At 43.3% G+C, this 14585-nt stretch overlaps 1 protein-coding gene across 4 annotated transcripts in view; it reads left to right on the top strand.

The window, feature by feature from the left end:
- The first annotated feature begins 6204 nt into the window (after positions 1 to 6204).
- Positions 6205 to 14585, top strand: part of GAB1 (GRB2 associated binding protein 1) — a 123576-nt gene continuing 115195 nt past the window's right edge. For 2 of the 4 annotated variants that reach the window (XM_040473103.1, XM_040473106.1), the window contains exon 1: positions 6207 to 7140. In XM_040473103.1, the coding sequence (XP_040329037.1) occupies positions 7069 to 7140 (72 nt within the window). In that variant the 5' untranslated portion in view covers positions 6207 to 7068. Of the gene's footprint in view, positions 7141 to 14585 lie in introns of all 4 variants that reach the window. The other 2 variants (XM_040473100.1, XM_040473107.1) reach the window with 2 other exon arrangements.

The raw sequence follows: 14585 nt of genomic DNA, 5'->3' as shown, positions 1-14585 counted from the left end.
TAACCAGCCCCAATAAAACTAAATGAAAGTCACACAAGGGGGATGGTGGCATGCCAGGCATTGGAATAGCAAGAAAATAGGCCTTGTTGGAGGAAGGGAGAGGGGTGTATTTGCGGAACTGGAGGAAGGCTGAGTGATTTGGCACAGAAGGAGATAGGACAGTGGTACAAGATGAGGCTGGATACCTGTGGAGGGGAGAGACCATACACATCTGTAGGCCATGTTAAAGAGTTTTGGTTCATCCTGTGATCAATGGGCTATCAATGAAGTAATTGTATTTGTGTTTTATAACAATTACTCTGGCTGAAAAGTGGAGAATCTACTGATCAGGGTAAATAAAATGTGGATACATTAAGAACATGACTAAAAGTCCAAGTGAGAGATGAAGTAGTTTTAAAAAGAGTGGTAGTACAGAAATGGATGAAATGGGAAATTATTCCACAGGAAGCTCATCTACATTTGGTAGTGGGCTGGTGATGGAAGGTGAGAGATATAAAGAATGACTCCAGGAGAAAAGGAAGGAATTGGAGGACTAGATTTGGTGAGAGCTGGGAGCAGATCAGGATTTTTATTTTGTTGATTCTGTGGAGCCAAGTGGCATATAAAGATGGCAGTTAGATTCACAGAATGGTCTTTCAGAAGGGAAAATTCGGCTGGAATAGAAATTTGCGAAGACACAGATACCACCACACAAGAGGAAGCATAGAATGAAAAGAGAGGTGAGCTGGACTTTAGAATGCCAAGAGGGAGTAGAAGAGCGTGCAGAGAGATCTAAGATGCAGCAAGGAGACAGGAAGGTTCAAAGCTGCAGTGTCTCAGGGAACAGGGGTACTGAGACTTTTAGGAAGGGGTGATCAAGAAATACGAAGACTTGGGGCGCCTGGGTGGCACAGTCGGTTAAGCATCCGACTTCAGCTAGGTCACGATCTCGCGGTCCGTGAGTTCGAGCCCCGCGTCGGGCTCTGGGCTGACAGCTCAGAGCCTGGAGCCCGTTTCGGATTCTGTGTCTCCCTCTCTCTCTGCCCCTCCCCCGTTCATGCTCTGTCTCTCTCTGTCCCAAAAACAAATAAATGTTGAAAAAAAATTAAAAAAAAAAAGAAAAAAAAAAGAAATACGAAGACTGAAAATTTGGTCTGAGTTAGTGATGTGGGGGGTCACTAGTGACGTTGGCAACTAAAAGAGAGAAATTGGGATGGTAGCCAGATTCAAGGAGGTTGAGGAATGATGAAAGATGAACTAGAGAGAGAAACCATGGTAGCATTTAATAATAGTCTGGCTGTGAGAGAAGAGAGAAGAGCTGGTACCTGAAAAGAAACATAAAATGTAGAAGGTTTTTCACATTGTTTTGTTTTTAATATCTATCTATCTATCTATCTATCATCTATCTTGAGAGAGAGAGAGAGTGTGAGTGGGGAAGGGGCAAAGAGGGAAAGAGAGAATCCCAAGGAGGCTCTGTGCTGTAAGCTTACAGCACAGAGCCCAATGAGGGGCTCGAACCCACGAACCATGAGATCGTGACCTGAGCCGAAATCAAGAGTCGGAAGCTTAACTGACTGAGCCACCAAGGTGCCCCTCACCTTGTTTTGTTTTAACAGAAGAGATATAGGTTTAAAATGCAATGGATAATTTAACTTGGTGATCAGTTAAAACTGAAGAGAACTGCAGTCTATTGCCTGTAATCCTTTTGTCACCTACAATGCAGCCAATTCTTATTTTAATTAGATGGTAGTTTATTCAGAAGAATAATGTTAACATTAGGGAAGAATTAAATAATCTGCAATTGCATGTTATCAGCAATTTCATATAAGATTCCCCTCACAATACCTATTTTAAAAGGCATTATAGTAATGGTTCATTTCCATTTTAAAAACGGTAGTGCGTCTTAATGTACACTTGATCAGATCATGATCACATAAAGCAAACTTTGGCAAACTATGGCCTGTTTGCCAAATCCAGCTGACCACTTGCTTTTGTAAATAAAGTTTTATTGGAATACATACATACACAAAAGGTGATGGAAAGGACTGCATTGAGTGTATTTAGATAAAGAAAGAAGAGATCATTTATAGGGTGAGGTTCTTGAGAAGGTGCAGTGGGATGAAATCCAAAGCGTAAGTGGAGGGATTGGCCTCTCGTAGGAAGAAAGTGATGTTCTCTGTTTTCCATAGGAAGAAGGGAGAGTAGGAGGAGTGAAGATAGTATGCAGGTTTGCATATTTAATGGCTACAGGTTGAAGAAGTTTCCATCTAAGCACTTTGGCCTTTTGAGGATGCTGTAAGAAAGATCTTCTTCAGTTGATGGGGGGAGGTAGGGGGGTTTGGAAACTTGAGAAGTCTGAAGGTTTAATTGTTATTGCAAGCATTATTTATAATAGCCAAATGCCCATCAACTGATAAATGGATAAGCAAAATATGGTATATCTATACAATGGAATATTATTTGATAATAGAAAGGAATGAGGTACTGATATATGCTACAACATGGATAAACCTTGAACACATTATGCTAATTGAAAGAAACCAGTCACAAAAGGCCACTTAATGTATTATTCCACTTATATAAATGTCCAAAAGAAGCCAACAGAAAGATTAAGTGGTTGTCAGGGGCCCGGGGGGAGGGGGTTATGGGGAGTAACTACTAGTGGGAATTTCTTTGCTAATGGGGTTTATTTTGGGGGCACTGAAATATTCTGAAATAAGTGATAAGGTTGAAGAGTTTTGTAAGTATATTAAAAATCACTGAATTGTGTACTTCAAAAATGTGAATTTTATGGTATGTGAATTATATCTGAATAAAGCTGTTTTTTTTTTTTAAGACAAGTTATTGCAGAGGGTAGGCTAGTGCACTGTCCATCCAGTTAAAGAAAGTAGGACTGCTAGGTAGCAGGGACATCCATAACACTAATGTAACTTCAGCACTGGGCCACTCATTTTACAGGCTCCCGTGACAGCAGGGAGCTGCTGGGAGAGGTGGAGTGTCCTAGTCAGGAGGCAAAGCCAGGATGCATTCAGGAATCAAATCTGTGTAAGGATTCTGGTAAATCATTATAGAGCTCTCAAAAGAAAGGCTTCTGTATCTCCATGGCTCCAGTAATATGTTTGAGATTTATTTTTTCATTCCAAATACATATTCATCCTAATTTGTATTTGTTATTGTATATTCTATTGTCTGTTCTAACAAATTGTATATTTGTTATTGTATATTCTATATCCTTTAAAAGAACTCCCCAAACCATAAAAGCTACAGGGCCCAGAAAACTAAGATCTGCCCCTGCAGATAGTTGAGGATCTACTTGAGGTCTTTGGACATGAATTTATAGAGATGCCACTTATCCTGTTGGGTGATTCTCTCCAACAGCACTTGGTTGCTTGGGTGCAGAAGAAAGTAGAGTTGGGCTCATCCAGAGTTGGGTTTTGGGAGTTGGGACCATGTCATTAAAAATGTGCACCATGAAATTTAAACTGGGTAAGGGAGGAAAGTGGAGAAAGGAGAGGTCTGATGGATCGTGAGAAAGAAAAAAGTGTCAATAGGCTAGAAATAGACTAGAAAAGCTGTTAAGATTACATAGATCGTGAAAGGTCAAGTTGGAAGGTATGTGGTTAAAGTAGGATGCTGGAGGCGAATGACAAAGTCCATAGTGGCGATTGTTTGAGGTGATTTGAATCACAGGAAATTATATGATCATTTGCTCTAAGAAAAAGTTTAATCTGCAAGCATCTGGAACCTCACCCAGTCCAATGTCCCTCACATTTGCTTCACTGCTGCCTTCATTCAGGTCCTCAGGAGCTCCCTCTAGCCTGACGACTTGTGCACCTAGCAGTTTCTCTTTTGTATGGAATACTCTGTTACTTTGCCAAGCTAACTCTACTCAACCTGAAGATCTCAGTTTAAAGTCGCTTCCTCAGGGAAGTCTATCCCTACCTAGCCATTCTCCTGCCTGGGGTAGATTCTCCTTTTATATGCCCAAATCAGTCTCTATTTTTCTTTTACCCCATTTCACACCACACATGACTGTATTGTAGAAGTTATGGGGCTTATTATCTGTAAAATGTTTTTTTCCAGGGTATTGAAGTGCAAGAGTAGGTCTGGCTTTCCTCCCTATTGTGTTCAGTCCTCAAGAACTTGTACATACTAGGATATACCATAAATATTTGTTGTATGAATGAAATTTAAGATACTCATGTATGATAATTTTTTCTAGCATACATTTTAATGTATAAAGATATAAAATGTGATTTAACAGATAATCTAAAAATGGCATACAATGTAAAAATGCAAATTTTCTTTCTAAAATACATGCATGAAGATGTATCTATATTCAACCTTTCCTCAACCCTTATTTGACCTCTAGAAATACAAATCTAAAACAACACAGTTGAACATAGAGAATATACTTAAAGATTTCTTCAAACATTCTTCTCTCACAGAAATGAGATCATTGAATCCCTTATATGAAATAAAGAAAAGATTATTTGAATTTTGAAAAGCTAAATAGTACAAGATATACTACAATTTTCCATTTAAAGGACTTTGTAACAGGAATGGATAGTGATAAATTTTCTAAAGCCAACAATTAACTACAGAACAGTGAACTAATGCATGTTAATTATAAATACTCTTGACTCTGTGTACAGACACAGTTCCAATGGGCAAAGTGAAAAACCAATTCCATGATTTATTTTCCTTTGGACTTGTGACAAAATCTGTATTCACACACTTTAAAAGAATTGCTTTGGTTTATTAGCTGCTGTAAAAATTATAATCACTGGTGTTCTAAAAAGCCCTACAATTTAAGAAAAGCAAGCCCCCTTGCTTGTTCTTTCCCTCTGCCCTCCTCATGGTTATCCCTTTTATTTTTTCATAAAACAAGTCTGATTCTCCCTTCTTCACACTATTTTACAAATCTGTCTAAATGCCCCTTCAAGGAAGACTTCCCTCTCATCCCATCTGAGTCCACCCCAGTATTCTTTCACATTACTGATTTGTTTCACATTACTGACTTGTTTCCCTCAGGGCACAACATTTATCACCATCTGTATGCTGACCCTTTGTTTAGGATCCTATACCACCACAGGAATGCCACCTCCCTGAATGCAGGAATCTTTATCACCACCACAGCACCTAATTCTCCACTGCAATTGTACATCTTCAAAAATAGAGGAACTCCAGACTATGAATGTCATGTTAATAAACAAATCCCTGTGTTAACTTATCTAGTATTTTTAGCGCTTTTTATTTGATTATTTATATTCTGAAATGTGTTTCATAAATAAACTGGAAAAGATATTCCTACTACAGGACAATGTTAAGCTCAGGACCAGGTGTCATAATTGTAAAACACACACAAGTAGGCAAATAGAAGTAGGACATCCAGTTAAGTGTCCCCGTTCTAGTCCAACATTCCAAGAGTAGATTTTAAACAAAGTCAAGTGGAAGAAACTGGCAACAAACGGAGGGAATGTGAGACTTTAAAATGTCCCATAGACAGAATCAGTCAAATACTCTGGCCACACAAGGCACTCCCACCACTCTGGCAGGCCTGCTCCCGGGACCAGCCCACGCCAGCCCGGGTGGGTACCCCTTTGTCCACCCGGCCAGGCTAGTCGCCATGGAACGCTCCCCCTGGCCCTCTCCCTCCTGTTCTCGCCCTTAAGTCTCCCGGGCCGGGATCCGCGGGGTCGCGGTCTCCCTCCAGGCTGCTTTGATTTGCAGGCTGTCAAGTGGAGAAAGGGGGGGGGGGGCCCCAACTCCCGATCTTCCGTTCCGTACAAACTCTGAACTGACATTCGACAGAGCCAACATGGCAAACCACAAACTGACGCTCGAACGTTCCTCGCTCCTCCCAGGGCCCGAGCCCCGGCGGCGCCGGCCTCGCCAAGGCCTCGGCCGCCCTCCCAGACTAGGTGCCTGCTGGGGGCTCTGGCCGCAGCCGCAGCGGGGTGGCCAAGGACCCCGCTCCAGCTTCCTGAACTACAGATCCCAGGGTGCCTCTCGGACTCCCGCTCCCTCCCTCTCTCGCTCCCTCCCTCCCTCCGTCCGCTCCCTCCGCCCCCGGCCCTTGTTGTTTTGGCTGGAAGCGCTCGGCGGAGTTTCAGAGAAAGTCTGGGCTGTAACCGGAGCCGGCCCGAACGTGGGAAGGGGAGGAGGAAAGGAAGAGGGAACGGGGAGGCCGGGAGAGGGAGGGATCGGGACCGGGGGACGGGCCGTTCTGAACCTGCCGCGCGCCCCGCGGTGGGGGAGGCGGCGCGGGAGGAGCGTGAGGGGACGGGACAGTGGGGTCCGTCCCCGGAGCCGAGCAGCCGAGTATCTCGTTCCTCCGCCGCTCCCCGCCCTCTCCGGCGGTGGCGAGAACGGACCCACCCTCCGGCGGGACCTGCGCCCTGCCCTGCGCCCGCCGCCCAGCGACGCCCCGCGCTTCGCCGCCACCCGGGCGGCTCCTTGCGTGGCCCAGGACCTGCCCTGCGCCCGCACGAAACCCTCGCGACTTCCCTGTTTTCCTCTGTGCGCCCCCCTCGCCGCGGGGAAGTGACCCACCCTCTCCAGAGGAGCGGGAAAGAGGATTTCGCCGGGCGCATCGAAGCCGAGAGGGGCGAGCCAGAGTGGGCGCCACGCGGGGGCATTGTGTGTGTGTGCGCGCGTGCAACGTAGTGTCTGTTTCGGAAAGAGCTCTGGGGAGGTCCTGTTCCTAGGGGGCGGAGCGCAGGGGACCGAGGCTCAGCTCTGTGTCGGGGCACAGTGCCGCTGAGCCTGAGCGCTGCTGAGGCGGCCGGCGGGACGGCGCGCGTGGCGGCTAGGCGGGCGCACTGAAAGGAGGCCGGGGCGCCCTCGGCTCGGCGGCGACCCCTGCCCGGAGGTGCCGGCCTTGGCGGCTCTACCCGCTTCTGTTCACATCTGCGGACCCGCGCGGGAGACACTCGGACACTCAGAGCCAGCGCGCGGCGGAGCGTCCCGTCTGCCCCTCGGAAGAGCGAGGTCCTCGCCACCGCGCCGGCGGCAGGCGTCGGCTTTGTCGGGAGCGCGCCCGCCCGCCCCTCAGCTGCCCGGCCGGGAGCCGGAGAGGCGCGCACCATGAGCGGCGGCGAAGTCGTCTGCTCGGGATGGCTCCGCAAGTCCCCCCCGGAGAAGAAGTTGAAACGTTATGTAAGTAGAGCTTCGGCTGCCGCTCCGTGGGCCTCCGCGCCCGCACCCCTGCCCTGGTCGCACGCGGGACTGGTTCTTCAGCTTAGTCCCCCATCTCTTTCCCCTCGGCCCCTTCCTCCGCAGGCTCGTGACCGAGGCTGTACACTCACGCCCTGGCTCCCTCCACTTTGCCGGCTAACTTTCTTCCTCCAGATTCCAGATGGCCTGCTTTGCGGGCCTCATCGGCCCGTGGGAGGCCCCGGGATTTCCACCTAATGCCTGCTGCGTGTTTTTATTATTCCTTGTAGCAGAGGTTAAGGGGAAGGGCATTCTCCTTTCTTTATATCTGCATTTAATCACAATGGGGCTGCTGTATCCTGAATTTCCCGCAATCGGAAAACCGCTGAGGTTTTAGAGCTCAGCAGCCCTCTGGTGCGCTCTCAGTCATACCCCTCGCGGTGCATTGCGTGCGGGAGGCTTGTGGACCTGAAAAGTTGGTGTTAGAAACCAGCATCTCCAATCCGTGCAAAAGAGAAAGAAAAGTTACTACGCGCCCTGCCGTTTGCTTAGCAAGGGTTCGCATTTTCGCGGTTTTGAATCCTGGGGACCGTGGAGTTTGGCCGGAGAATCTTGGCAGTTTGCTGCGAGAGGAGGGCACTGGGGGGAGCCTGGCGGCTGGTGTTTGGGCGCGTTGGACGCGCTGTCAAGCCTCGCAGGAGGGGGGACAGCTGCGGCCAGTAGGATTTCTGTGTGTTGCGGTCCTTTTCCAGGCCACCAGGGTTACATAAATGGCATTTGTGTAATTGATACAAGATACTGATTGTGTGTTAAGCTATTTTAGCTGTTAAAAATATTCCTTGAAAGAACCAACCTTACTTTGGTGGAAATCTGTGTCCTCTTCAGGGGTCTGGAATCTTATCCCCTTCTCACCCATTGGTTCTTTTGTTGCTGCCCTTTGCAAAGGAAAGAAATGACACGTTCGTCCTGGCGTATGGAGCCAATGTTTTTCTAGTACAGTGTGTTTTCAAAAGCAAAACTTATGCCCCCTTAAATATAAATTCATTGTCAGTGACCAGCACTTCGAATGGAACTTGAATCTTGTTGAAGGATTTTTACACCTGATATTAGAGCCCAAATTAATCCTATTAGTCACTGCTTGGATGGTGGAGTGAAGTGCAATAATTAACTTCAGGGACTCGCTGGAGTTTCTGGTTCACTTTCTGCCAGCTTTTGTTATAGACAAGTAATTCTCATTTAAGGACTTGATGCCACACATCCGAAGAAAGTTCTCCAGAAATCTTGAACCCTTCCAAATCTTGTCTCCTTGTACTTACCACAGTTTGCCTGAATATTCTGGTGAAGATGGTAACTGTATTGCAAAATTTGGGGGGGGGGGTAAGTGGTTTTTTTCAGTTCTTGGTTCTAAAGAGAAGGTTGTGTATGTGTGAGAAGAGGGAGTAGGGAGAGGTGTGTTTGAGAGGCATAGGTTAGGCAACATATAGACCTAAGTAGGTTCTAGGAGGAAGCTTAAGGACAGTACCTTTGCCTAAAAAGTAGTGATTATAGAGACTTAAGGCATTCTTTCACACGGTTGGTTTATGGCTCTCTCAAAAGATGCCTAGCACTGGACTAGGCACCAAACGGTTAGAAAATACAGTAGGGAAGAAGCCCTGCCTTTTGCCCTGCCTTTTGGGCTTGCAATTTAATGTAAAACGACCTAGGACGAAAATCAGCCTAAAAGATTGTCTTAACAAGGACAAAGAAAATGAAAAGTCCAAATTTAAAAAATGTATATTATTTTATTTGATCATTACACCGGTTTTATGAGGTAGGTGTTATCTCAGTTTTATAGACGAGAAAAGTTTCTGTATCCAGAATATGCCATGGATAGGATTTGAACCCAGATCTGCCTGACTGGGCTATATAAAAGGTTAATGACTCATCTAGTTCATTTCAAGTGGAGTGCAGACTAAATCATCTCTAAAGCTCCTTTCTGATTATAGCTTTCTAGGAGTGTGTGAATATTAGTTGAGAATGCAAGGAAGAGGTGAGCTGGGGATCAGATGTGCGATGCTAAAGAAACATAAGACCCTTCAGGCAGTTTTCTGAGTCTTCGGGAAATGAGACAAGAATATGTGAAAAAGTGAGCCCACAACATAAAGTGGTTTCAGATTGTGTGCCCAAGCTGATTGTTATTTATTTTTTTAAATAGATGTTTTGAGGAACAAGCTCAGTGTAGTCTGAAACCGTGGGAATACTTTAGAGACCTAGCAGGATCCCTAAGTTGTGTTTTCAACAGGGGGAAGAATATGCTTTACAGCTGGGGGGAGGTGGGGTTTTTCTTGCTTGGCTGAGCACTAGTGTTTTCTTTATACATGGCTATGGCCCAGGAAGACAGCGCGCAGGGTGCTACCAGAATTTAAGAGGTCCCTGAGGATGACCAGAATATTATAAGTTAAAGTGAGGTCGGTCTTAATATTTTAGCTGTCAGTTTGGTTGCCCAGAAGATTTTGACATTTCCAGATTTTTGATGTTTTGTCTTTGGTATTCAGTTCGGATTGTTTTTGCTAAACTAGCTTTGACCCTCAAAGACATTCATATATGTATGCATTTCCTATGCTTGTTTTCTTTTCATATAAAATCTTTATGAAAATAAAGGGTAAAAGGAAACATTGTTGACCATCCAGTACGCAAAATGTTGCTTGATAATGGTTTTTAATGAATGAATTTGCTGTGAAAAGATATCTTGGATGAGTGGTACTGTAATTGTTAAACAAGACATCAGGGAGTTTGAGCATTGATTCTGTTGGGGAACTTTTGGCCCACGGAATTTTGACAGTTGTCTTGCTGTTTACAGTTTTTGTAGGGTATTCAAACATTGATTAAGATGATCCTTAAGGGCTTTTATGTGGCAAAAATTGTTGTAGTTTTATCATTAAAGTCATCTCATGTTATGGCCCCGTTGCATTCCCTGTACAACTCCATTTTATGTTTACTGTTTCATAGTCAACTACACAGCATTGTTGTCTTTGCACACTAGTGTGTTCATCTGATAGGAAGGCTTTTCTTGAATTTCCTAAAGAGAGTAAAAGGGACATAAAAGAGGAATACTGGAGTAGTGAGTAGTTCCTCTAGCCTTTTCATCTCGTTTTACTTTTTTCTGTATTTATTTGCAAAAGAGTAAGAACCTTTGTATGTGTTTCATTTCATCCTCTGTGAATTTTTTGAAGTCTACTTAAAGCGGAGGTGAAAGTGTTCATGCTTTCTTGCAATTTTGCTACTACCGTGTTTTGGTTTTTGTCCTGTGTTGTATATTAAACAGCTGCTTTTTTACTTTAAGGACCTGAATGGAATCATTTACAGATCACCGTTACTAGGGTTACAGAGAACAAGTAAACTCTCGGTAGTATGCACTAAACAGTGATGTTCAGATTTTTTAAAAGAGTTCTTTAAAGACAAATCGGATGGTTGAAATAATGGTAGGATTTTCATCAGGACTTGAAATTTCAGCTGAGAGAAAATGTAAGTCTGAAAACAAAGGATTGATTCAAGCCAGCTGGCTATCACCATATCTCTGTAGGGGGAGCTTCCCTATGGCCTGCCTCAAGTCTGGACACTGAGTTTGCACTCCTCCATGGCCCAGCTGTCAGCATTGGGCAGGTATGCAATCTCAGCAGGAGAACCTACTTCTGAGGCTAGACCAAGGTGGCCTATTAGCTGCCAGCCAGCCTGGGAGTAAGACCTTGGCCAGTTCTTGGGTGTGTAATCTGTACCCAGCTTGGGCTCCACTCTTCCACTGTCACTTAATAGGATGGTTCTTGTCTAGAACATGCCCCTGGTTTTGGAAATGGGCCTAGAAACAGAAATAGCCTTTTCCTCCGGGTGGGCATCTGACATGTTACATGGAGGAGAGGGGCACAGACAGGCAGGCTGTCCTATTTAAGGACAGCCCAGGATCTGTGCTGAGCATTGTCTCTGCTCAATATTGTTGCTACAGCAAATGGGACTGTGATGTCTGGAAGCTCTTCTTGCACTTTTTTTTTTTTTTTTTTTTTTTTTTGCAATTACCAGTAACAATCGGAATTCTGAAGCTTTTGCTTGTAGTGACTGAAGGAACATAATTATTCTGTTGAAGGAATTTTTTTTCTGGAAAACTTCACTTTAGTAAACATTACACTCAAATCCTTAATGTTTTCTTTTTACTTTTTCTAATGTGGCAGGAACACTGTTTCTATTAACAAAGATCATCAACTACCAATTACATTAAGCCTTTATGATAGGTAATAATAGTTCATTCTTTGATTGTGCCTGGACTTAATGATGAGTACAAAATTCTCCATGTAAAACTTGCTGGATTCCTAAGTCTGATTGTTGTCTTTTGGGATTCAAAATAACCATTAGGAAGTTCTATCAGTTTGGAGGGTGGTTTTAGAGTTCTGTGTTAAAAATTGGTTTTTAAATTTTTTAAAAAGATCATCTTTGGACAAAATACAGTAATACGACAAGAGTTACACTTGGATAATCTGGTTGCCAGCTGACTTGGTTATTTCTGTGTGTTTTGTCATTGAGTCTGCTTTAAAAATAAGAAAGATATAAAATGACAAAGCACTTTTTATGACTAAATAAAATTCCATATTTTGTAGTCAACATAAAAAATATGTAGGTAGGTCTTGATAATTTGCAGATTGAGGAAGTTTAAGAGGTGATAGATTCAGAACAATAAGTGTCATTACTCCTAATTTTCTTACAGAAGCTAACACAGGAGAAGGGACAATACAGCAGGTGGGCTACTGCTTTATTTTTTTTATGAGTTTGGGGTAAATTGTGCTGCTGTGGAAGGAACTCTGGACTGAGTGTCAGGACCCAGGATTCGACTTGACTTTGCCATTATCCACCTGATACTTTGACCATTCTGACCCTCAGTTTCCTCATCTGTAAAATGGAGAAATGTTGTAAAAATTTAGATTTTAAACTCTTGCGGCTTAACGTTCCTTAGATATTTGCTTGGAAATGAGAGGCAGAGTGGGGAGCTTCTCAGTAGGCCTCTATTTTGGGGAAATAAATTTTAATTTCTTGTTCATCTTAAATAGTTTAGTGGATTTATTAGGAACTGCTTAAGCAGAGTTCTTTAGGGACCCTCCAGCATTTGCTTTAACAGAACACAGGCTCACTGAACACAGGCCTGCTGCATCCTGCTGTGGGTGCCTCAGTTGTGACTCTAGCACCCAGAGCAGTGCCTGGCTCAGAATAGAAGAGCAACAGGTACCTGTTGACTGAATAAACAGGTATTTCTGGAGCTTTTGTAATGTGTCTTGTGTGGAATACAATGGACGGAAAGGCCCACTCCCTGCCCTCAAGGAGTTTCTAATCTATTTGTGAAGACAAGCTGTAAATGCACCTACATTTAAATCATTTTCCAAGACATATGTTATAAGGCCATATATGATTACTTGCCAGATGAATGATTCAGATAATAATTGCTTAAGAGTTCAGACTGGGAGGGAATGGAAGGGGGCTGCCAGGGAAGATTTCACAGATGAAGTTTTAGGCTCTGTTCTTGGAAGAACAGAGGTACTTACTGTTGGCAAAAATAGCAAATCCTAAGGGAAGCCTGGCTTTAAAGGAAGAACGAAGACTTTGTGTTGATTTTAGACCTCCTAGTTAAGGGACGGCTTTCCGAACACCTCAGTTTCAAGCATGGAGTTTGGATGTCAGCTGTGACATCTAGTTTGAGAAGTTTCTGTTTCTGCCATGACCTAATGCTTCTGATGGGATCCTGACCGCAAGTGAATTTTATGTGTCAGACAAGAAACAAACAAAACAACTCCTTTGGTCACCTGAGCTTATTCAAATTCCAAGGGCTATGTGTTATTTAAGATTTCTTTATGTCTGTTTTGAGCTAAATAATTCATTCTGGCAAGCGTTTAGTTTACAACAGAGAGGGAGCATGTTCTGGTGGGAGGGAGAATAAAAGAGCCTTTGATTCCTTTGCTCCTGAGTTCCAGCAGGAGGGCCAGCGCTGCCTTGGGCTAGTGTCTTATTTTGGACTTTGGAAGCCATCTTAGCCCAGCTGTGTGAGTGCCAGCTAGTGTTGGAGGAAAGAGAAGAACACCACTGGGTCTCATTAAACCCCCTCTGACTGTTGATGGAAGGGGTTCTCTCATTTCACATTCCTCAAATTAACATGGTGGCTAATTTCCACCAACTTAGAGCTTCATCAGAATTTGCCATTTGAACTTTGGCTTGAAAGTCACAACGTTTCTGTGTGACTCCTTTTATCTCTGTGTGTGGATTTGAGTACAGGAAACTTATCAAGTCACAGGTCTTTTTTTTCCTCCCCTCTTTGGCTACAAGCACAAATGAAATTAGCATTCTTTTCTTCTTTAGATTACTCCTGGGGAAAAGTGGTTCTTTGTACCAAGGATTTCCACATCCATTAAATAAGTAGCCTCTTCAGTTGCCAACTAGATGGCTGGGGAGTCTTACTGAATAGTAGGTGGCAGTTCAGGCCTGTGGAATTACTGGGAAAAGTCACTTTAGGAACTGGGCGTTTTTGACCATTCCAGGCTTGTACGCGTGAGCACCTTAATACAAGAATAACTGGACTGGAAAAGAGAGTCTTTTATATTTTAAGCAGTTCTTTTATTCATATGTGCAAAATTCTGCTTAACTAAGGGAAGAATTCTCACTGTTAAATGCATATGAAGTAGAACCCAGCAGCTTTTGACTGTGTGATAGCCTGCTTTGTAAAAAATAGTTAACACGGTGCACCGAAATACATGTTTGGTTGTTATCTCTGTTACATTAGCTCTTGAAGCATTCTGATTACAACTTGTAGCTGCCAAGCCCTGTCCTGCAGTATTTATCTGGAACAAAAATTTTCCATGTGGTTGTTTTTAGCAGAGCTGCTATATGCAAACTGCACATGAAGATGTAAGTTGCAAAGAAATAGAGCTTCCAGAAGAGGAAATGTGAGTTATCTTAAATTTTTTCATTTAATATTCTTTCCTTTATGTGTATTTCAGAAATTTTTATTACCTTTCTAAACTGAGGTTTTTTTTTTTTTTTTTATCCTGGAAAGAATGCCAAGTTCACCACGAGTTTTTCTTATGGTGGTGTTTCTTTTTCTTTCTCAGCTTTTTACTTTGAAATCATACTTGGCCTAAAAAAATTCCTGTGTATTCAAAAAGAAAAAAAATATATACTAAAAGGAAAAAAAACAAATGGGTACATTGTTCCATGAATTAAAAACAATATACAAGAGAGTCCAAACATGAGTCCAAACATTTCTTTTCAATGTAAAAATCTTAGGTCATTTTTTTTTTTAAAGGAAGAAAAACACTAAACTGTGCTTTAACTATCCTGTTCATTGTTTTTCTTTTCCCTTTTTAATTTTTCTTTGACTCATGTAGTTGAAATTTTTTTGGACATAGTTTTATATGTTCTTTAAGAATGGCACTCATGGA

The sequence above is a fragment of the Herpailurus yagouaroundi genome, unplaced genomic scaffold, assembly GCF_014898765.1.
Source record: "Herpailurus yagouaroundi ecotype Mexico unplaced genomic scaffold, PumYag 28, whole genome shotgun sequence".
NCBI classification, from domain to species: Eukaryota; Metazoa; Chordata; class Mammalia; order Carnivora; family Felidae; genus Herpailurus; species Herpailurus yagouaroundi.
The sequence above is the reverse complement of the archived record's forward strand: the minus strand, read 5'-3'. Positions and strand labels throughout refer to the sequence as shown.